General features: G+C 37.8%; 2 protein-coding genes and 1 non-coding gene across 6 annotated transcripts; 2 read left to right on the top strand and 1 right to left on the bottom strand.

Annotated features, from left to right (window-relative positions):
* The first annotated feature begins 5,343 nt into the window (after window positions 1-5,343).
* Window positions 5,344-9,211, top strand: LOC121745011 (protein LNK1-like). Of its 4 annotated transcripts, none has more exons than XM_042138750.1 (9): window positions 5,344-5,490; window positions 6,099-6,194; window positions 6,307-6,875; window positions 6,950-7,268; window positions 7,375-7,449; window positions 7,642-8,304; window positions 8,416-8,564; window positions 8,648-8,786; window positions 8,874-9,211. In XM_042138750.1, the coding sequence occupies exons 2-9, from the start codon at window positions 6,171-6,173 to the stop codon at window positions 8,955-8,957; spliced, it is 2,022 nt and encodes a 673-aa protein (XP_041994684.1). In that variant the 5' UTR covers window positions 5,344-5,490; window positions 6,099-6,170; the 3' UTR covers window positions 8,958-9,211. The 4 variants fall into 4 exon arrangements, with proteins under 4 accessions (XP_041994684.1, XP_041994685.1, XP_041994683.1 ...); XM_042138751.1 differs by having other exon boundaries at window positions 5,358-5,490; window positions 6,105-6,194; XM_042138749.1 differs by having other exon boundaries at window positions 5,358-6,194.
* Window positions 9,212-17,619: 8,408 nt separating this feature from the next.
* TRNAE-UUC lies at window positions 17,620-17,691 on the top strand. The gene has a single exon. It is a non-coding gene; the product is annotated as a tRNA-Glu (tRNA).
* A 180-nt stretch (window positions 17,692-17,871) lies between these two features.
* LOC121743703 (probable leucine-rich repeat receptor-like protein kinase At1g68400) lies at window positions 17,872-20,852 on the bottom strand. The gene is made up of 2 exons (XM_042137038.1): window positions 18,750-20,852; window positions 17,872-18,620 (listed from the first exon to the last, which is right to left on the bottom strand). The coding sequence occupies exons 1-2, from the start codon at window positions 19,987-19,989 to the stop codon at window positions 17,953-17,955; spliced, it is 1,908 nt and encodes a 635-aa protein (XP_041992972.1). The 5' UTR covers window positions 19,990-20,852; the 3' UTR covers window positions 17,872-17,952.
* Window positions 20,853-22,360: the final 1,508 nt, after the last annotated feature.

Genomic DNA, 22,360 nt, shown 5'->3' with positions numbered 1-22,360 from the left:
TATCATAAAAAATGTCTTACTCCTAATTATTTTAGATATGATTATTTGGGAGATAAATTAATTAAATTTTATAAAGTGGTTTACTTCTACATTGTAGTGTTAAAAAATATACACGCTTAATTCTATCATGAGATAGAATGGGAAATCAAATTGAATAGAAAGAAAAAGCATTTAATTAGTCTCATGTAAAAAATCACAATATATTTTTGATATGATATATCGATGACATGCATGCAGGGAAAACAGTATTATAATGTTGACAATTGAAGTTTAATTTGCATGTGATTTATAGGGCGTGGGAGACCAATGAATATTTTGTGTCCCAACATGAAACTATAACATGGGGGTTCTAAACAATTCTTTTAATTGAGTATTGACAAATCAATTTTTACTATTTCTTGCACCTAATTAATACTGATTAGTCATTTCATAGTCGGCACCGATTGATTTTCACAACTCTTACCGTGTTTAATTGGCATTCTAATCAAACTCTTAATTATAGATTTATAGTAACATAACTTTCAATGCTAAGCTCAATCATAACTATGGAGTGTAACTGTAACATTTTTTTGGAATGCAAAGGTTTTCCACTTTCACAATATTTAGTTAAGGCTGATTGCCATTAGAAACCTTTTCATATAACGGAATTGTTAAAAATCATTTCTAGTCCTTACTAAGGTGACGTTACTGACGTCAAATTACTATCATAAATAAAGATATCGTAAAGAAACTCGGCTGCAAAAGATAAACATGGAATGTAAAAAAAATAGTATCCTTAAGAAAACAGATTCAATAGACTGTCAATATTTTTTTTACGACCATCACTACTCCTGTGCATACATGTGTGTTTATCCTATGATAGAGTCACACTACTCACACTATAGCTAGGTAGTTAGTAATCAACAACTTACACAGATGATTTGATCTCCTAAACAATGCCAAACTTCACAAACCCCTGTATAAATTGAGGTTTAATTATAATTAGGCATCATCATCACTCAAAATGTCAATATAATTCGAAATGTATTTTTATAACAACAACAACAAAAAACTAGATATTCCGAGTATGCATGGAGGCAACAAATAGTCGATCAAGACCGTTACATATCAAATCAAGATGATACACAAACACATATGTGCGTATAAGTACACACACTGACACACACGACACACGTATAATATATGTTGAAAAAATAAGATACTACCATGGGCGGACCCATGTAGAAATAGGGTAGGGCTAAAGCCCTTAATAAAAATATTTTTTAAACTATTTTCTTTTATAAATTTTTAAAATTTATTCAAATTTAATGTAAATTATTATATAAAAGCCCTTATAAATGATCTAAAACACCAAAAATATAACTTTAGAACAAAATTTAGAAATCACAGCCCACAATCATATTTTTTTCTGCGTCCGCCCCTGGATACTACTATGTTTTGCAAGAAAGATGAATTTTCCCACGTTGTCAGCATTATATTTTCTACTGCAGCATGCCTTACTACAGCTGTGTGCTTCCCCTATTACAAACTTGCATCAATCACTCCAAATTCCAAACACCTATAAATACATACATGCTTCATCATCATATTCAAATTATCACATACAACAACAACAACAACAACAACAACATATATAAGAAGATGGGAATTTTCAAGATGCAGACGAGAACCGAGCTAGGGCAGAAGAAACGAGCCCCCAAAGGGCACATCGTGGTGTATGTGGGAGAAGAAATGTGCAGATTTGTGGTCCCGATTTCTTGCTTGAAAAACCTTCAGTTCCAACGCCTTCTTGACGAAGCTGCCCAAGTCTATGGCTTCCAAAGCAATGGTGGAATCATGCTTCCTTGTAGTCCTTCCACTTTCCTCAATGTAATTAAGTTAATCTGATATGTGTAAACATATCTCGATTTTAATGATCCCATTTCTTCCTTCAAATACCTCGATTTTTTTTTGTGAAGGATTTGGTTGTTGAAAGCAATCTATCTAGAAGTTGCTTGAATAGTATACTACTTTTGTAAACATGGCAAATAATAAATCTTTCCTTATAGAGGTGTAGAGTAGCTCTATAAGGATCGAATGTAATTCTCTTGAGCAATGCAATACACAATTCAGCCAGTTACATTTCCTTTTGGTATTCTCTATTCAATCTTACAAGAGTTACAACTTTAGAAACGAAATATTAAATCACAAAATTGTCTTTTTGCAATTATTTCATTTAAATACAGGAGGGTGTGTTTTATCAAAATAAATATTCATTTTCTTTCTTTCTTTTGTTTAGTAAACTTAATTATGAGACAATTGAAAAAAGATATAAACTTTTTATTATTTAATATTTCATTTTTGACCTTATGGGACTGAGCATAATTTTTCAAATCTAATTAATGATTTTTAAAGCTATTAACCCTTGTATATATAGGTAAAACAAATAAAAGTATAGAACCACCAAATATACTACATTTATTTCATAATTCGTAGGCCCAACTAATAAATATGGGCCATCATGAAATTTTAGTTAATTTATTTAAGAAAATTGATTTTTATGATTCCAATTTTGTTTGAACCGTACCAGGCCGAATGAAGTGGGGGTTAAGTTGCAGTTATGATTAACCGTTGCCGGCCAGTTCCAAACCATAACCGGCGGTGACCCGTCGGTCCGGGTCAAACCGAGCACAACTAATATTATAGGGGATTTATATGTTCATGTCAAACCTAAACTTTGTACCGTGATTAATGGGTAAGTTTCATATTTTCTCTCTTTACATATGCTGGTGATTTTGTTAGTCAAACTAACTAGAATTTGGTTTTGAGAAGATAACATGCTTTGAGAAGCTGATTAATTAACCATGTTTTTCTCGTGGTTAATTGGATCCACGCAATAAAGTTTGGCGAGCCTAATTATTATTTGCTTAACTATTCTAATTCTTGTGAACTGCGAGCTTGCGAAAATCGAACATGTTTTATGTATATCGATCTCTTAAAAATAACAAGCTTTGAAGATTTATTGCTCAATTAGTAAAGCAATAGAAGTATTTTAGTAATTAGGCTATAAGTCTATAGACTTCTCAAATGATGATACATCATTTTTTTATATTACTAACTAATAACACATGATGATTCTAATTGTCGCACTATATCAAACCAAACTTAAACAGAACTTTTGACATTAAAGAATCATTAACCAGTTAACCCACAACAGAAAATGACATTTACTAGTCATAAAAGATATATCCAGATTCGATGAAGCCGAATTTTTGGATCTTTATCCTTTAATTGTTGCGTCATTATAAAAGTGGTCGACAATATCAAATTAATTAAATATTCAAATTCATCGTCACAATGCCTACCTTTTTTTCTTTCTTATCTATATCTTTTTGTTTATATTTTATGAAATTCTGTTTGCAGATCAATAGTATTGCACCCAAACGGATGTATCGTGCGAACGAATTCGATCTAATTCCAACAAATAGCAAAAAAGAAATCGAATTAATAATCACATATATTTTGGTTGATATTTTATTTAAAGACAAAAACTTAGGTCGATCCACGCATCCTCTTCACCACTGTTCCTCCTCTCCCATTGGATCCACCGTTGATGCCTCCTCCTTGCCTCTCGTCCATTGTTGCCATATTTCATTTTTACTATTTTGGAGTATAATTAAGCTTAATTTCTAAAAATATGATTAGTATTCCACTCGTATTCTTTTACATTTCTAAAATTTGTAGAGAAAAGTCAGCATTACATTTTTCGGTTACTTTGTTATCTCTTCATCTCTCTCCTTTTTTTTCCTATTTCCTACTTTAATTTTTCTTTACTTAACTTAATTAATACGGAGTATAATTTTTCTTAAATTGCGTGAAATAAAAAACACTTCCACGAGTAAATAAGAAATTTTGCAGCTTTGAAAAATGTGCTAGTCCTTTTCAGTTAATTCATTTAATTATTTATTCATATTGGTGGGTGGTTTGGGGCGTTGCATAGTGGATAATTAAATGGATGGACAATATGCAGATCTCAATAAGTCCGAATATTCGTGCCAGCTGTCAAGATCTTGTGCCTTCGAATTCCAAAGTAATGTCGTATCGCAGAGATTCTGTAATACTAAGAATCAAATATTTTTCTAACAAAATATGAAGTTGTAAAATCGCATCAATCTTTATCTCAATGAAAGAATGGGAATAACGACTTGTACTGTTTATGCAAGAGATGAAAATACTTTTGTGGGATCCTAGTTTTGCCATGGCAGCAAATATATGCTTAGGAAACTTTTGGCATATGCGTTTGGAATCGTTATGAGTGGACTACCTTCAACCCCTATTGCTTGGAGTAGGGGTGAGCAAAATTTGATATCAACTTTGTTGGTTTTATTTTTTATTGAATCAACATTTTGCACGCTCTAATTTGTTAGATTTTAGAACTTATGAAAAACGTTGACATAATTTGATGATCTATCTAAGTGATACTGTCGAATAATTTTGTTTTATTGGACTACAATTTATATTAAGAAACAATGAGATAGAAGGAAGAAAATGAGAAACGAGATGTGCAAAAGTATAACAAATGAAATTATGTGTCAAATTGCGGCCTACAATGTAACGGGGTTTTAATTTATATTTGATAGTACTACGTGAAAATACTAGTATAAGTTATGTGAGCACTGAAATCTTAACGGATAGACATTTTCAAATCTAAAAATCAAGTCTAATTGGTAAAATTTATTATCTACTCCCTCCATCCGCGAATAGGAGTCTCATTTATTTCCTTCACGGGTTTTAAGAAATGTTAAGAAAAGTGAGTGGAAGAAAATTTGTAGGATAAGAGTCTCACTTGTATATATTAGTTTTAAATGATGTGTGAGTGAAATGAATTAGAAATGTGGAGCCTCTTTACCATATATAAGGATTACGAACTGAGACTTCTGTTTATGGATGGACTAAAATAGAAAAATGAGGAGTAAATAAGTGGAATAGGGACAACATGTGATACTCTGTTTTTACTTGCTCCTAATAAAATTAACTTCACAGCAATGGTTAACATGATAATCGTATTTTATTGGAAAGAAAAATAAAAAAGTGGACCAAGTGTGACAATAAAATAAAACAAGCAAGCTATGATGGTCCAATCCACATGTCAAGAGTCAATAGCAGGTGGCCCACCCGCAGACTGGGCTCCACTGACACGTGCCCTCCGCACAATTCCCCTCGCAGCCATTGGACCAATCAGAAGGCAGAACTGATCGTATCTCTAACACCTCTCTCAACCACGAGTTCCGATACTCCGATTTCCAACCGCCACGTGGTGCTTTACTGGCTCTCCATTTTCTTTAATTTAACCCAACTTGCCAAATAACTAACATTTTTTCACCCAATTTTCAATGCGACAAAATTTTCTGCAAACCCCTCTTTTGCTCTCTCTCCGCGATTAACAACCACAGTTAGGGTTGCTGGACGCCAGGATTTCTTCAGCCTTGGGTTTTACAGCTTAATTTTGCGGTGAGTTTATGCAGACTGAGCACTAGTTAGCTGCAGAGCATGCTTTAATTTGTTTATTTTTTGTTATTGTTGATTTGGATTGGTGGATCCACTTTGTATATAGAGCTGCTAAGAAGTTGAAATCGAAAAGGAGCTGATCGGAGCTTGGTGATGAGTGTTTGTTGTTTCAGCTGATTTGTTATTAGCTGAATAGCATGTTTTAATTTTGTTGTTGTTGATTTGGATTGGTGGATCCACTCTGTAAATAGAGCTGCTAAGAAATTGAAATCGAAAATGAGGAGATTGAAACTTGGTGATGAGTATTTGTTTGTTTCAGCTGATTTTTTTTAATTTTTGATTTACATATTTAGAAAGTTTCAATCGTAGTGACTTCACAATTGACTTCATCTTGTTCTTGTATGCAATCTGTTTTTCATTCTCTTTTATGTGATTCCCGATGCTAGGAAACGGATGAACTTGTTCTGTTGGAATTCATTTTTCTTGGTTTAAATTGTTGATATTCGTTCCTTTCTTGTTCTTGTGGTATATCCTTTTATCTGTAATTTGAAGTTTCAAGAAGTGAATTCTAATATTTTAGTTTCATTGTTTTTGCGGGTTCTTTGATGGAGGGAAAGGGAAGATTCGGAACTAAATATGAAGAAAACAACGTACGGTCTGACTGCAGGCTGAGGATTCAAGGAATGTCAGACTTGTTCACGCACGATGTAAGTGTTTGTTCTCTATCTTCTGCCATAATCAGTTATTGTACCTTCCACTCATCAAATGGAAGTATTTTCTGCAGTTATTACAGCTAAAATTCTGTAACTGCTGGTACAGTGTTTAGACATCGCTTGGGATGATTTCTTCCTTGACGATGATCGTACAGTGCCCCATCATCGTTCCAAGAGGCCTACTGATCATATCACTCTAGGAGAAAACAACAAGAGATGCCGCTGTGAAGTAGCTAATGTTTCGAATAAAACTGGAGGATCTGCCACTAATTATGTTGATCATAGAATGGAGAAATGTGAAGTTTCACCTCTGAATGGTACTATGTTGGAGAAAAATTCATGGTCTCCCAGTGGTCCATTCATTTCTGGATCAGACAATGAACTGCACAAAGAAGCATCAAGTTTAGCTTGTGATAGTACCACGCCGTTGACTCATGGCTTGAAGAGCAACAATAGTGACTTAAATAGTAGTGAACTGCTTAAGCACGATGTGATTCTCAATGAAAGCATCAGTCTAGTTGACGACAGCCCATTCAGTTTTCCGATTGGTGATGTAAATCATACCGGCAATGATCATAGTTTCTTTGAACATGCTCAGAACAAAGATTCTAGTGATCTCCTGTATGGTGGTTGGTCAGAAATAGAGAACTTTGATGATATCGACAGGATATTTAGGTAACCATGATCCGTTTCTTCGGACATATTTCATTGTTTTCATATTCTTTTCACTTATTCACATGACATTTCAGATGCGATTCAACGTTGGGCCTTGGGGTGTGTAAAGAAGATGAGTTGAGTTGGTTATCATCAGCCGTTTATATAGGCGGGCCTGGGGATGCTCTAAAGTCAGATGCTGAGTTCCCATTTTCTGATCCAAGCAAGGTGAAAACTATTTCAGAGAATCGTGACTTCTCAAACGGGAACTCCCCAAATAATTTTCCCAAGACAGATACATCCATTAGATACAAGGACTGTTCTTGGAACACAGAAAATTCTGATTCTTATACGTCTTTTTTGACTGGGCCTGATACTGAGGATAGCAAAGATGGGTTTGTCCCTCTGGAGCAGGTATCTATATGCATATATGTTATCTGAACCATGCTTCAGGTCCCTTCTGATTTGCTCAACAGTTATGTAGTGACCTTAAACACGCCACTGATGTGATATCTTGCAGGGAAAAGGATCCAATGCTAATACACAGCCCAGAATTTCAACCAGTATCCATTCCAGAGCAGGCAATCATGCAGTGGTAAGTTGCCATTGGCAATTTTCACTCAAATTTTGCACATGATAGTGATATTGGTATAACATGATAATCCAAATACTTTGGCTGCGGTCTGGAAGAGTATGGGATTATGCATTTTTTTGAGTCATTAACTCTGTTTATGCATGTCCTATTGTACACCAGTATGACCTTATAATTTTGTGGTTTTCTTTTCAGACCAGTGAGCACAAAAAACAGATCAAGCTCCAGAGTCAATCTGAGAGTAAAGTGCATTACCTTGAAAATGGTCTTCCTCAGATCAGTGATCTGCAAAAAGAAATCATGAAGCCCTATTCTGGCTTGACTTCAGACGAGGCTTTGATTCACATGCATCAACAGTCGCAAACTCTGGCTTCTGATCCTGGTAGCTGTTTAGAGAATCCAATCTCTAGCATCCATATAAAGGACAGTCATGTGTCTGATCCATCTTCTGTAAATCTGGAGCAATCGATGGTCAAATCTGAGATCAGTGACTTGGCATCCATTTCTTCAAGGGAATCCCACCTAGCATCGGGCCAATTGCAATATATGGGTGGTTTTCCTGGCCCTCCTTTTAAGGAGCCTGCTTTAGTAGAATGTGGACTAAGAGAGAAACTAGAAAGTTGTCAAGGTAATCTGCCTGTGGAACTTGCCAGCCTCAGAAATGGAAGTGTGGCCATCTCTGATCCTGGCTTAGTAGGGAAATATGAGAATAACTGTGATCTCCAAGGAGATAGCTCGGTTACTGCAACAGAAATGGGTTCCTCGCATATGCAAGAAAGCTCAACAATTGTTCCAGATTTGGATGATATTTCACTGGAAGCAGCTAGTTTTCGCCAGCTCCAACTTGTTATAAAACAGGTACTTACTTAGTTCCTCCTTATCTCTTATTGTGAGAAACAAATGTTTCGAAGGTGATGAATATGAAACAAGCATATCTATTAAAACTAAACTCCTATCTCTCTACTTTAGATGGACTTGAGGACAAAGTTATGCATAAAGGACAGTTTGTACCGTTTGGCTCAGAGTGCTGAACAAAGACGAAGGAATCCAAACCTCAGTGATAGCTTTGGAGATGAACGAGATGCTGGTGGAGCATCTGAGGCTGAAGGAACAAATAGGTAGATGACTCGTTTCCCAGTTTCTGTTGTTACAACTGCTCCTGTTCAGTTTGTACTGACTTATATACCCTGCTTTCTTGTAGGTGCACCAGTTACATGGATGTAGAAACAGATACGAACCCTATAGATCGCTCCGTAGCACACTTACTCTTTCACAGGCCTGCAGATTCATCAACCACTACTCCTGCCGACGGCTCATTTAGTTTCAAGTCGCCCAGTGTGGTAAGCCTCCTCTGCATGTGAACGTTGTATGATACTTAACACCAGCTAAGTGTGGTTGTATACGGGTATGCTGTGTGACGTGAGCAGGTTAATGGGTCTACTGCAAGTCTGCCTGTATCGTCCGAGCAAAGAAAAGGTGTCGGAGGTGTAGAAGGAGCATATGACGGCTGAGAGATCAAACGGATGTAAATTATCTTGCCTTAAGTTGTTAGCACACACCATGTATAGAAAGTGCCTTTGATCGCAACAAATTTCCTCATGTTTTGTTGTAATCCTTTTTTTTTTTTTTGCTTTTAGTCTAGTCTAGTATAAAATACCCCTACCAGATTGTGTGCGTGTATCTGTGTTTTATTTTCTTTCTTTGAAAAATAATTTGTTGTGCTAACTGTTACTGATAGAGAGACCTCACCACGTGTTTGTTCTTATTTTTGTCCATTGTACTAGTATTTCTTATGTCGATTGTGAAATTTCTGTAGCTGTGAAACGTCGAGTCATTATTATCATCACTAATTTAAGTTTACGTAATTAAATTGAAGTATAATTGGGCTAATATGTTTGGGCTTTAATAATTGTAAAGTTGTTTGGGCCATACGTTTTAGTTTATTATCTGCTTTATAATTATGTTTTTTTGGGGGAAGGTCTATTAAGTTGTTTTGGGCCCAAACTTTTTGAGTTTTTTTTTATATATTGAATGTTATTTTAGTTCATCCTTAGGTTAATTAATTTGTTAATTGTTATTAAATATTAACTGTTAATAATATTTTATTAAATTATCCAAATTGTTTATGCTTTGAAAAAAAAACACAAATTAATTTATTTTGTTTGCTTCGATCCCACTAATTATAATTTCTTTTTGTGCAGCTAATTAGTGTGAATATGTTAAGTTATGTTTGATGAACATAATTCAATCAGTTTCTCATGTTGAAATGTTTTGTTTTAGAAAACTATGTCTTTAGTTATGGACAACTATATATCTTGTATCAAGTCATAAATTGTGAAAGGTTTGAATATTTAGTTTGTAAAAATGAAATAGATAGCAATGATGATTTCACTGTTAATGATGTTTACAAATAAGTGTTTTAGAACTTATGAATATTTTGTTCATAGTTTGCTTCCATGTTTTCTCTATAGACTTATTAAAATGTACTGGTCTTCGAAACTTTATGAACTAGTATTTATTATTTGGAAGTTGTTTGAGTAATGTTTATTGCTTTTCACAAATTATAAATGTACTCCATCGGTCTCATGTTACTTGCACTTTTCATTAAATTTGGGATTGATTTTTTAGTATAATTAAAGTAGAATTTGAAGTGTAACTAGACATCACTTAATAAAGGACCTCTTTTACTTAATCTAACATATTAATTGAATACATTAATTCTAACTTCAACTAGAAATAGTGTAAGTATTTTGTGATGAGGCGAAAAACAACAGTGCAAGTAACATGAGACGGAGGGAGTATTAGTCTATTTTGTTTCGATTTGGAAACCTTTCTTTATTTATAAAGTTCGTATAATGATAAATTTTTGTTCTTTTTAATTATTTAAAAATTGTATTCATTATTTAAAAATTGCATGGACCGTGCATAGCACGGGTGTTAAAACTAGTTTACTAAATGGTGGTCTTCGACTCTTGGAAGTAATCAGATCAAATTTTTAAATTTCTATTAGGAGGAAATAGAAAAATAATATTTATTCGTTCCATAGTAGAGTTATTTTTCTATTTGGGCATTCCTGGTAGAGTCATTTCTTTTTTCTTTTTTTTTTTAGTAAAAAGTACTATAACACATTTTCTCACTCTTACTTCTTCCCCTCTCTTACTTTATTATCTGTACATTTTCTTTTCTCCTACTTTATTATTTTTTTAATTAATACATACACATTTTTTTTCTTAATCACCGTGCCGAAAAGAAATGTCTCTAATTGTGTAGAACGGAAAGAGTAGTATGATTCTGCAATACTCACTCCATCTCAAAAAATAGAAAATTTGAGGACGATACGAATTTTAATGTAAAATTGGTAAAGTATGAGATATGTAGAAAGAAAAAGTGATTGAGATATTTTTAATGGAGATAGACGTCCACCTTGTAAAATATTTTTTTTACTAAAAATATAATGAAACTAATTTGGTTGGATGAACAAAAAAAAACTATTTTTATGTTACGGAGAGAATAGTAGTATAAAATATTTCTTTTTCTAAACTTAGGAATTCTTTTTCCCTAATTTATGATTGTAAAAGAACCGTTTCTCTTAACATTGTTGAACACAGATTTTCGTAGGATTTTAATTTCACAGCATTGTTCTTTTTTTTTGTTATTTGCTTAAGTTTCAATCAGATTTTATTTGCTCGTTAGGTTAATAATAATACTAGTATTAATTTAATAGATTGTTTTAATTAAATAAAAATTTTAGCGAATTCTTAACAAGCAGATTCCTATGAATCTTAAACTCCAATTATTATCCCAAACATTATAATCCTATAAATCATACTTCGTAACCAACAAATAATGCCTATAAGTATCCTTTAGGTATAAAACAGCTTTAAATCCTTGGGCCAGCTATCCCACCCATTGAGGTACCTACAAATCAGCGCGGGGAATAGTCATTGGGTCTGCCGGTGGATACTCTTGATAATTACTAAAAAAGATAATGCCTAGAAGTATAATTTGAGATGAAAATATCAAATTTTAAGAATATATTCCATAGAACAGGTTGTGAAGCCAAGAGCAACTCAATTAGGGCATCCACAATGGGGCGCCCTAAGGTGCGCCACGTCAGCAATTTTATCCTCCTACCCCTCCACCTGCAATGGGGTGCTCTAAGGCGCGTCCTATGCATTTTATTTTATTTGAATATTAAAATAACAAAAAATTGGGAAAAATTTTCATTTCATATATAAAAATTAATACATTACAATACGAATTAAAAAAAATACGCAAACTCAACAATGGCGGTTACGGGCCCACACTTCTTCAATCATGTCGTTCATGAGTTGTGCATGGTCTTGTTGGTTGCCCATTGAGGCCTGTCTAGCTAGATCCTCGTCGAAGCCCGACGACAATCCTCTAGCGGGGGGCTCGGTCGCCGTGCTGGACAAGCTAGATGCGCCGTCATCATCATTCCACTCGGTGATGCTCCCACCTTCATGCTCGACTATCATGTTGTGCATGATAATGCACGCATACATGACGTCAGCAATGATTTCCTTGAACCAAAGACGAGCCGGCCCTCTCACAACGTTGGCGAGCTGCCGCGTGGTCGCGTCGGACAGACGTCCGACGTCGAATATGCCTGCGGACGTCCGACGTCCAACTTTGGTGAGCTAGAACTAGTGGTGTCATCGTCGTGGTTCATTTTGGTATGTGAGATAGGTAGAAATGTGAGAGAGGAGCGAAACGAGAGAGAGGAGCGAAACGAGAGAGGCGATATGTTCGTATGAACAAATGAATGAGAAATGAGGTTTAAATAAAAAAAAAAAAAAAGGCTGGTATCGTCCGCGCCCATCGTCCCCCGATCCCGCAATGGGGCGCCCGATGGCCTATCGTCCGCGCCCATCGTCTGCCGAGCCCACAATGGCGCGGACGATGGCGCGGACGATAGGCCATCGTCCGCGCTTTAACCGTGGACGATGCATCGGCGCGTAGAGCGCGGACGATGGCGGGCACCCACAATGGGGCGGACGATGGCACGCATCGGGCGTGCCAACGGGCGTCCCATTGTGGATGCCCTTATGGAGAAATCAACGTAAAATTCCACAATAAATTAAATATTACGTGTATAGTTTAGTAAATATATGAATGAACGAACCAATACCATACTCCCTCCATTCGCAAATAGGAGTCCTGTTTTTCTATTTTAGTCCGTCAGGGAATAGGAGTCCCGGTTCACTTTTACCATAAATGGTAATAAGGTTCCACCTTCCACTAACTCATTCAACTCACATTTCATTTAAAACTAATATATACAAGTGAGACCTTTATTTCACTAACTTTTTTCCATCTACTTTTCTTAGCATTTCTTAAAACACGTGCCGCCCATAAATGAGACTCCTAATGGGGGAGTATTACTTAGTGTTTTGAAGTGTTTCCAACTCTCCTTATTAAAAACATACTCCTTCTGTTCCCCAAATATTGTCCCACTTTGACCTGACACGAGTTTTAACAATGTAATGAAAATTGAGTTGAAAAAGTTAGTGAAATGTAGATTCTTATTTTATATACTGTATTAGTTTTATAATAAAATGAGACTATGAATTAGTTAATGGAATATAAGGTCCACTAGTAAAAAGTGAAATGAGACAAATTTTATGGGACGAATGGAAATAGAAAAATGGGACAAACTTGAAGTACCGGATACCATATGTGAATAATTTCACTATACAATGCATAAGGTTAAAAAATACCACCAAATAGTTATAAAATGCAGGAGTACTAAAAAGTTATGGATGAGAAATGGATAGTGGGCCCAATTAGTCATTGAAGACATTTGTACATTATGCACAATTGAAGGTACAACATTTATGCAATTAGCGTAAAAGGCAGGGGAGTTGTTCAAAGACAAAAGAGTATTTTCCAGTAGGGTATTGATTTAGAGACATAATGTCTCCATGTCATAGTATCCTTATGTTTTTTGCAATAACTATTCTTTTGATTGAGACTATTTTACCTAACATTAATAATACCATGAAATATGCACTATTTTGTTCCCATCATCAATATATCAAGATATATACGTATTACTTTGTTTCCGAAAAATAAGATCATATTCCATAATTTTAGGAATTGTTTAATACTATGAAAATAATTGGATGAGACTACTACTCACATTTTAAAATATTTTATTGTATCATATACTATCAACTAATTGAGATTTAAATTTAAGAATATAAATAATCATAAACCCATTTTTACTAATATTATCTATATTTAAAGAGTTAGGAAGAAAATATTAAAATAGCTTTAAAATTTTAACAACATATGGTTCTATGATCTGAGTTGTAACATTATTACTATTTTAAATACAAATAATAATATAATGCATAATTACTATTTTAACATCATTATGGCATTGTCATTATGTCTCTAAATCATTTCTCGTTCCAATAACGTGGGAGGCGCGCTGCAGTTGAGCATGTCAAACTTTATCTAAAAATCTCTTCTTAATGGATATATGTATGTATGGGATCCATTTGCTAATATACCAGTAGCCAATTACTCTCTTCGTCCCATTTTAAGTGGAGCATTTCTATTCCGACACGGGATTTATACAGTGTTTTTTGAGTCTAGAGTCTCGTGCTCTATTAGCACACACTCAAAGGTTCCTCCAGATACTTCCCTTTCTCGACGTTAGAAATTTATGGATCATTTATATTCATAGTTCTTATCTTAAACAGAATCATTTTCTTGTTAGGGCTCAAAAGAGATCGGATGGGGTAGCTTCCAGCAAGGAAATCAATTGTGTTTATTGTGCAACTTCAATTTTCTGTGATAAAGATTAATCGTTGTCTAATCCTGGAATTGTCACTAATACACATGCAATTTCTTCAGCAATTAACCTGCCTGCAATGCCTAAGAAAATCCCCTTTTTATAAATTTAATGCCGAAAAGAAATGTCTCACTTAGTGAGAGAGGGAAGAAGTATTATTATGTAAATAACGTACTAGTAGTGAACTACATGACTAAAAATACTAGATACATTACATTCAATGAACTTTTTTCAATAACTTTCCAATATATACTTTTTATTTAAAAATGAGTAAATTGCTTAAAAAGTTACAAACTTTGGGGAAAGTTTGGTTTTTTCTACAAACTATAAAAGTTGTGCCTAAAGTCACGAGCTTTATCGGATCATGCAAATTTCCCAAACTACCCGATCCGATGACATATTTCCGTTAAGAACTTATCCCACGTGGCATGCCGGAGGCGTGACTTGGCAAAATTTCTGACTGGGCACAAAACGACGTCGTTTTATGCTTTTATCGCATGACGATTCTTATATTTTAACTTTTTTTTAACATCAAATTGTCTCGTTCTCTCTCTCATTGTAGCTTATGAAATCAAAGAGGACGAGCCACCAGTCATGTCCGATGACGATGACGACGGAGACGATCTGACGGTAGGTGTAAGTGTATTTGTATCGAGTTTAACAAGCATTGGATGCTCATTTTCTATTTCGTTTTTTCAGTTCTCCGCCGATGCCGCTGCTTCCTTCGGTTTTCACAAAAGGTCTGAGGATGACTATTCTCGTTACGCACATCATATGGCAAAGGATAAGAACAAACCAATGGTGAAAAGGTCACCCAGCAAAAACCATAACATCGGTAAGAAGCACGATATTTAATTGGAGATATGTCGAAACCCTAAACGGTTCGTTTGTTGCTGGGTTGATGAAACTAGTACTGCTGTTTGTGATCTGTTTGATTTGAGTTTTCCAAACTCCTTACGCTTTGATTTGTCAGTACTAGATAGTACTCCCTCCGTCCCAGCCTAAGTGAGACGTATTACTTTTTGGTACGTCCCAACCTAAGTGAGACGTTTCCTTTTTTGGCAACAATCACCTCACTCCTCTCTCCTACTTTATTCTCTTACTTCTCCTACTTTATCATCTCTCTTACTTTATTCTCTCTTTCTCTTTCTTACTTTATCTTCTCTCTTTCTCTTTCTTACTTTACTCTCTCTCTTACTTTATTATTAATAGTTTAATTCACTAAACCCCACTACCTAAATTCTTGTGCCAAAATAGAAACTTAGACCGGGACGGAGGGAGTATTTGATTGGAGATATGTCGAAACCCTAAACTGGTTCGTTTGTTGCTGGGTTGATGAAACTAGTACTGTTGTTTGTGATCTGTTTGATTCGAGTTTTCTAAACTCTTTACGTTTTGATTTGTTAGTACTATATAGTATTTGATTGGAGATATGTCGAAAACTTAAACTGGTTCATTTGTTGCAGGGTTGATGAAACTAGTATTGTTGTTTGTGATCTGTTTGATTTGAGTTTTCTAAACTCCTTGAGCTTTGATTTGTTAGTACTATATTGAATGGATGATACTTAAGCACTTAATTTTTACTTCATTTCCGATTTTGTTAATTACGTACTTCACTGGTGTTTAATTTGTATTGTGCCATATGGTATTTTTTTTGAAATAATATGACAATTATATAATGTGCCACATTTATCAACGATGCCTAGTACTAGTTAGCTGACGTTCTATAGCAAGTTTCATCCCCCTATCCTGGTCAGTTATTATCAACTTTGGCGCGAGATCCATACATTCGACAAACTCACTGAGCAACCAAGAGAATGAGTTAGCGCCCTCATTTGACACGAAGCCGGCACCAAACGTAACAGGACATTCGTGGTTGTCTTTTCCAGTGAATGACCCAAACACCATGCAATACCTATTCAACGAGTATAGCAAGAAACGAGTGTGAGCAAAATGTCACCAAGAATTCTACACAGAATCTGAAATGTCAGCATAATATAAAAATATAGAACATGTCAGACACAAGATACACGTGTGATTACCTGTTTGTTAAGTACGTAGTATCAAAGGATACAATGTCACATAACATCTTGCAGTTCTTTCGCGACACAACATCACACCAAAAAAGACTAAGTAACTTTCCATCAATACCTTGCTGAAACTTGTAATGGAAACCATCACATGTACTCTTCTTCTCCTCCATTTAATTTAAAATCATTTGGACATCAACGCCTTTCATTTCTTGCAATATGTCGTGAGTGCCATTTCGTATGTCAGTAACGGTGCAACCTACATAATCATAGCCACCCATGAACTCCTTCAACAAATTGAAAGTCATTGTAGGTCCAATGTTGGCATTTGCGCAGTCCTGCATGAATTTATAATGAATATCCCCAAGGTTACGGTTGGATTTCATGCATCGGACATGCTTTTTATCGACCATCTCGTGATTGTGTTGTTCTAAAAAGCTGCTGACAACATATCAAGGACTGTCGGAATCGGTTGAATACTTCAACGTAAGTTTGGCACTGCAATCACATCTGCTAGAATGGCGTCTACGTTTGGTTGCACTACCCTCTTCGTCAACAGCCCACTTTTCACCTTGCCTGTTGCATACAATAGTCTTTCAAGTTTTGACACCATCTGAGAATTTGTGTCCAAATCTACGAGTATCAAAACGGCAGTCGCTGGCATACGCTTCGTAAAAGGAAATTCCTTCGTCTAATATTTCAAACTCCTAACCAATGTAAGGCTTCTCGGGTCTGGGAGGACTGCCGCTGTACAACAAAACAAAGGATTGTCACCACATAATGTCATAACGGAATGTCACGGGAAGAATTGGCACAGCAGAATGTCAATATATGGGAGAACTGTCAGAGCAAAATATCCTCAAAATTTTCTGATTTCGCCTCTTCCGATAGCGTTTTTGTGGTAGTCGGTTTTCCACCATATGGAATGGTGGAAAACCGACCATTACACCGCCGATCCTTTAAAAAAAAAGATGTAAAACTTGTGAGAATCGTATAGGAATCTGAAATTGTGTTTATTTAGTCAAAATTGAGAAGCTTATTTTCGATTTTACCTGTAATCGGTCTGTAATTGTCGACGATTGTATGACTTGCTAAATGCCGTGACGATTGAGTGCCGGTGATAGTGAGATGCAACTTCGGTCTCCGTTTTCTGGGATAAGATTTTTCCGGCTATGGAGGCAGAAGATCCGGCGCCATGTTTGAAGGATGAAGCTAGGGTTTCACAACTCATAAGAAGCCGACTTTCAAAATTCAGTTTTTAGTAGTAGTAGTTCATCAAATATATTACTATTAAATAATTTGTCAGAATCTAACACATAATCCGTTGTCGTCCAGCGGTTAGGATATCTGGCTTTCACCCAGGAGACCCGGGTTCGATTCCCGGCAACGGAATATTTTTTTACTTTTTGTTTTCCCAAATAAAATAAATTTCTTTAATTGTCATAAAAATATCTTAAATCAATTATCAACTCCAACAATTAAATACCGAATAATAGTTGGACAAAGTTTTAAAAAAAACGGTAATGAGAGTGTCATGTGGCTCTGCCTCTGACAGTTGGAAAATTTTGAATTTTAATTTTTTCTCAACTAAAACTGTCTTTGTATTTCGTTAATAGACGTGAATTGGGATGAAGAAATGCATGCAATCTCCAATCACACCGACGTAGTTGCAGACAATGAATCATCCGTCACCGTCACCGATCGATCGTACGACGAATACGAGAAATCATCCTCCTCCGATTCGCCGCCGGCCTTGATCTCCTCCACCTCCGCCGCCACCTCCCCCATCTCCGGCCTCTTCTCCGGCGACCGATCGCAGCATTTCAGCGCGATCTGCATCAGCTTCAGCATCCCCCTGTTAGCCCCCCTCTGCACCGCCATCTCCTCGTCGAATACCTCCCCCGTCCACTCCTCCCTCACCGCACGGTGCACCCAGCCGCACAGGTCCACCCCGACCACCCCCTCAGCCGCCGAGTGCGCTGGCACTCTCCCCGTCAGGAGCTCCAGCACCAGGCACCCGTAGCTCCACACGTCCGACTTCTTCGACACGCTCTTCTGCGATAGGTATTCGGGGCATTTGTACGCCACCATCCGCTGCGCCGCGATCCGGAGCGCGATCAGCGACGTGAGGCCGTAGTCCGCCACCAGGATCTCGTCGCTCTCGTCGATCAGGACGTTCGTCGATTTCAGGTTGCCGTGGGGGACGGCGGTGTGAGATCTGGTGTTTCCGTGTAGGTAATTTAGGGCTCGCGCCACGCCGCGCGCCGCAGCCAGCCGCGAGCTCCACCGGAAGGGGATTCGCTCCCTTGTTCCTCTTCCTCCTGTGAAATCGCTCCAATTAGGGTAAATTTTCACAATCAATTTTCAATTCGCAGATCTGTGTTGTTCTATCTTTCTAGGTCTAATTAAGAGAGATATTAACTGATTGATTGATAATTTAGTAGTATTACCGTGGATTCGATTGAACAGATTTCCATTAGCTGCAAATTTGTAAACGAAGAGCTTCTCCTCCTTGGAGTAGAAGTAGGCCAAAAGAGGCAACAAATTAGGGTGTTTCTGATCAGCTATGGCTGTGATCTGTCTCGTAAACTCATCTTTGTTTAACGGTTTCAGATCCCTCAAACGCTTCACCACCACAGCCGGCCCGACCTCCATCATAGCCTTGTAGCAGTTTCCGAAATTGCCCTTCCCCAACCCTTCTGCCGATGCTCTAAACAGACCATCCAGATCAAACGTCGTCGTTCCATGATCACTCTCCACAAACACCAGATCCCCCCCTTCCCCCACCGATATCCTCCTCTCTGTTGCTCTCTCCATAATCGTGCTGTTGCGCTCTTCGTCTTTAACCGGGATAGCCTTCGCCTTCATCTCCTTCCTCAGCTTATTGTATTTCTTGTAGTACGTGAACAAGAGCAAGAGGATGATCACCACCAACAGCACATCAACCACCACCAAAACAGCCACGAAAAGGCCATGGCCATGGCTTTGTCCCCCCGAACTTTGATCACTACTTGCCTCAGATACACTCTGCCATTTAACTCTGCAGAGTGTTGGAGTTGGAGGGCCACACAAGTTTGCATTGCCTTGATAGGAAGAAAGCCCAACTGCTTGCAGAGTTTTGGTTTGTGGGATTTCACCGGAAAGCCTATTGTTAGAGACGTTGAATCTTGTTAATCCCGACTGGTTGAATCCTGGGATGAGACCAGTCAATCTGTTGTCTTGAATCTGTAGGGATTCGAGGGAATCGAGGTTTAAGAGAGATGGTGGGATCTCACCATAGAATCCGTTTCTTGATAGGTCTATATTCCTTAGCTTCTGATTTAGTGTGAACTCCATCATTCTTCCAGTGAAGGAGTTGTTCTTGAAGCTAAGCGTTTGTAGCTCGGTGAGATTGGAAAGTGCATCTACCTTGACATCTCCAGTTAGGCCAATGCTGTCCAAGATTAGGCCGGTGACTCGACCTTTATGGCATTGGATGCCATACCAGTAGGGGGTATTGTCCATGTAGCACATGATGCCTGTCCAATTTCTGTCGAGAAACGGGCTGTTGAGCCCCGACTTGAGGTGCAAGAGGGCATCCCTCTCGTATCCGAGGAAGCCGCTCCCATCATCCACAGCAGCGGCTGGATTGTGTAGGATAAGAAGAGCTGCAGTGAGTATGAACAAGTTGGTGAAATTAGAGGAGGGCATTGTGTAGTTTGAATAGGAATGAACTATTGAGGTTTTTGAAAGTATTGGAAGTGATATAAGTTGTGTTGTATGGGACAGCTATCAGTTGGGCTTGTAATTTGTAGGAGGAAACAAGAAAATTTTGGTAGTGAGCTGAGAACACAATGAAGTGTGTCCATTTGTTGTGAGCAGTTTAGCTAATGTCACCCAGTTGTTTTGTGCTGGAAGGCAGCTGTTGGAAAGCATATCCTATAAAATGGTTGTAATAAAATTATGGAGACAGACAACAGATTAATTTGGTCAGTTTAGTTGCCTATAGTATTGCAAATAGTGTGGTGACTTAGGATGATTAAAATACATCAATTGGGGGGTTTTGCTCATTACATTAGTTTCAATCAATTACGTAGATTGATTTCACCGTTGGCCCATAAAGGTAGGAAATTAAAATTTTCCTTTGAAGCTATTGTCTGATCTCATATACAATAGATTAATTAGGTTAGTTTAGGGACAAAATGCTTAATAGAGTGAGTGGTGACATACATTAGGCTTAATTGTGGATTTCTATTAACAATATGTCATACAGTGATAGCATGTTTAATCAAATAAGCCATCCTACACTAGACTCTCTTCTTATCAACTACCCTAACCTAATTCCATTATCTTCTTTTCAATAGAATCAAGAAATAATTGATTTATAGTACTACTTGTAATACTTTTAATGGGATGGATGATGGTCTTAGACTTAAGAGTCTTAGACCATTAGAGGGTTCCAAATAAGTGAACTTTTAATCACCCGTACAAATATTTGTCTCACAATTTAACCGTATTCAGAGCATCGGCATTGTGGGCTTGAAGATATAAAGTTGATATTTCAAATTTTATCAGAAAATATTAGTCCTTAATCTTTGAATTATACATTACACTTTAGGGAGTATATATTAGTCCCACATTGGGCATCAACTGTACCCGTACAGGTGGTTGAGTGGGGTGACATTTTTTCTACCCGTTTCAATAGCCCTGTTTCTGAGTGTTAAGAGCATCTCCAATGGCGGCTAGCGGACCGACTAGTCGATTTCCGGCGCTAGCCGGTCCGCTCGCCGAACCATTAGAGTCGGCTAGCGCCAAATCGGTGAAAAAATCGGCGAGCGGACGCCGATTCTTGGGCGCTGGCCAATCCGCTCGCCGGTCGGCTGACAGCCATTGAAGACTCCTGATCGGCGAGCGATCGGTCAGCTCAATTTTTTTTAAACACTATATATACGCGATTTGCACGTCATTTTCATTCGCACCACTTGTTTTAACGAGTTTTCTCTCCATCTTAATTTCTGTACAAGAGCAACAACGTGAAATGAGTAACACGGGTGGTAGTAGTGGTGGTAGTGGTGGGGATGCTGAGGAGTACGAACGGTAAATGAACGAAGAGTTGGAGGCCTATACATCCCGCGAGATAAACCGGTTGATACAAAGGGCCTTGCAGCCGGCGGTACCTCGACCTCCACACGTTGTCCACCGACGAGCAGTGATTGATCGGGATCACGTAGCTGTACTTTGCGGAGGAGCCGCGGTTTGGGGCGCCTCTTTTCAGGCGGCGTTTTAGGATGCGTAGGGCAGTGTTTATGCGTATCGTTGATGCTTTGGAGCGTCGATATTTGTATTTCCGGTTCAGGTACGATGAAGCTGGCAGACCCGGCCACACACCTATACAAAAGTGCACTGCGACAATCAGCCAGTTGGCCTACGGAGGCGCGGCAGACATGTGGGACGAGTACCTCCACATCGGTGAGACGACTGCCCTGGATTGTCTAAAGTATTTCTGTCAGGGCGTCATTGAAATATTCCGTGATCAGTATCTTCGAAGCCCTACCCCTGAAGAGTGCTAGGATTTGATGCAGATGCACGGGGAGAAGCATGGGTTCCCCGGGATGTTGGGGAGCATAGATTGTATGCATTGGGAGTGGAAGAATTGTCTCGCTGCCTGAAAAGGGTTCTACACGACCGGCTACAAGGGAAAGAATCTCACGATGATTTTCGAGGCCGTAGCTGATTACCGGCTGTAGATTTGGCATGCATATTTTGGGGTAGCCGGGTCGAACAACGACCTCAACGTCCTCAACTCGTCGCCCCTTTTCAACGAGCAGTGCTAGGGCGTCGGTTCGGCCATCCGTTTTTATCGCCAACGGGAACCAACATGATATGGACTACTACTTGGCGGATGGGATATACCCTAGGTGGCCCGTCTTTGTGAAGACGATCAGATGCGCATCAGATGAGAGGAAATCCTACTTGCGGAACGGCAGGAGTCGGCGTGCAAGGACGTGGAGCGCGCATTTGGTGTGCTCCAGTCTCGATGGGCGGCAATTAGGGGTCCAACGCGTTTGTGGCATGTCGACTG

This window comes from Salvia splendens, chromosome 8 (genome assembly GCF_004379255.2).
Source record: "Salvia splendens isolate huo1 chromosome 8, SspV2, whole genome shotgun sequence".
NCBI classification, from domain to species: Eukaryota; Viridiplantae; Streptophyta; class Magnoliopsida; order Lamiales; family Lamiaceae; genus Salvia; species Salvia splendens.
This window is presented reverse-complemented; position numbering and strand designations above follow the sequence as displayed.

What these genes read in the sequence shown, in the direction of transcription:
- LOC121743703 (XM_042137038.1), bottom strand. Translation starts at nt 19,989, where the DNA reads ATGCCCTCCTCTAATTTCACCAACTTGTTCATACTCACTGCAGCTCTT. An exon ending in TCTGTTCAATCGAATCCACG is followed by an intron (nt 18,621 to 18,749) that starts GTAATACTACTA and finishes GCGATTTCACAG; the next exon opens with GAGGAAGAGGAACAAGGGAG.
- LOC121745011 (XM_042138749.1), top strand. Translation starts at nt 6,093, where the DNA reads ATGGAGGGAAAGGGAAGATTCGGAACTAAATATGAAGAAAACAACGTA. An exon ending in TCCAACTTGTTATAAAACAG is followed by an intron (nt 8,305 to 8,415) that starts GTACTTACTTAG and finishes TCTCTACTTTAG; the next exon opens with ATGGACTTGAGGACAAAGTT. An exon ending in GTTTCAAGTCGCCCAGTGTG is followed by an intron (nt 8,787 to 8,873) that starts GTAAGCCTCCTC and finishes TGACGTGAGCAG; the next exon opens with GTTAATGGGTCTACTGCAAG.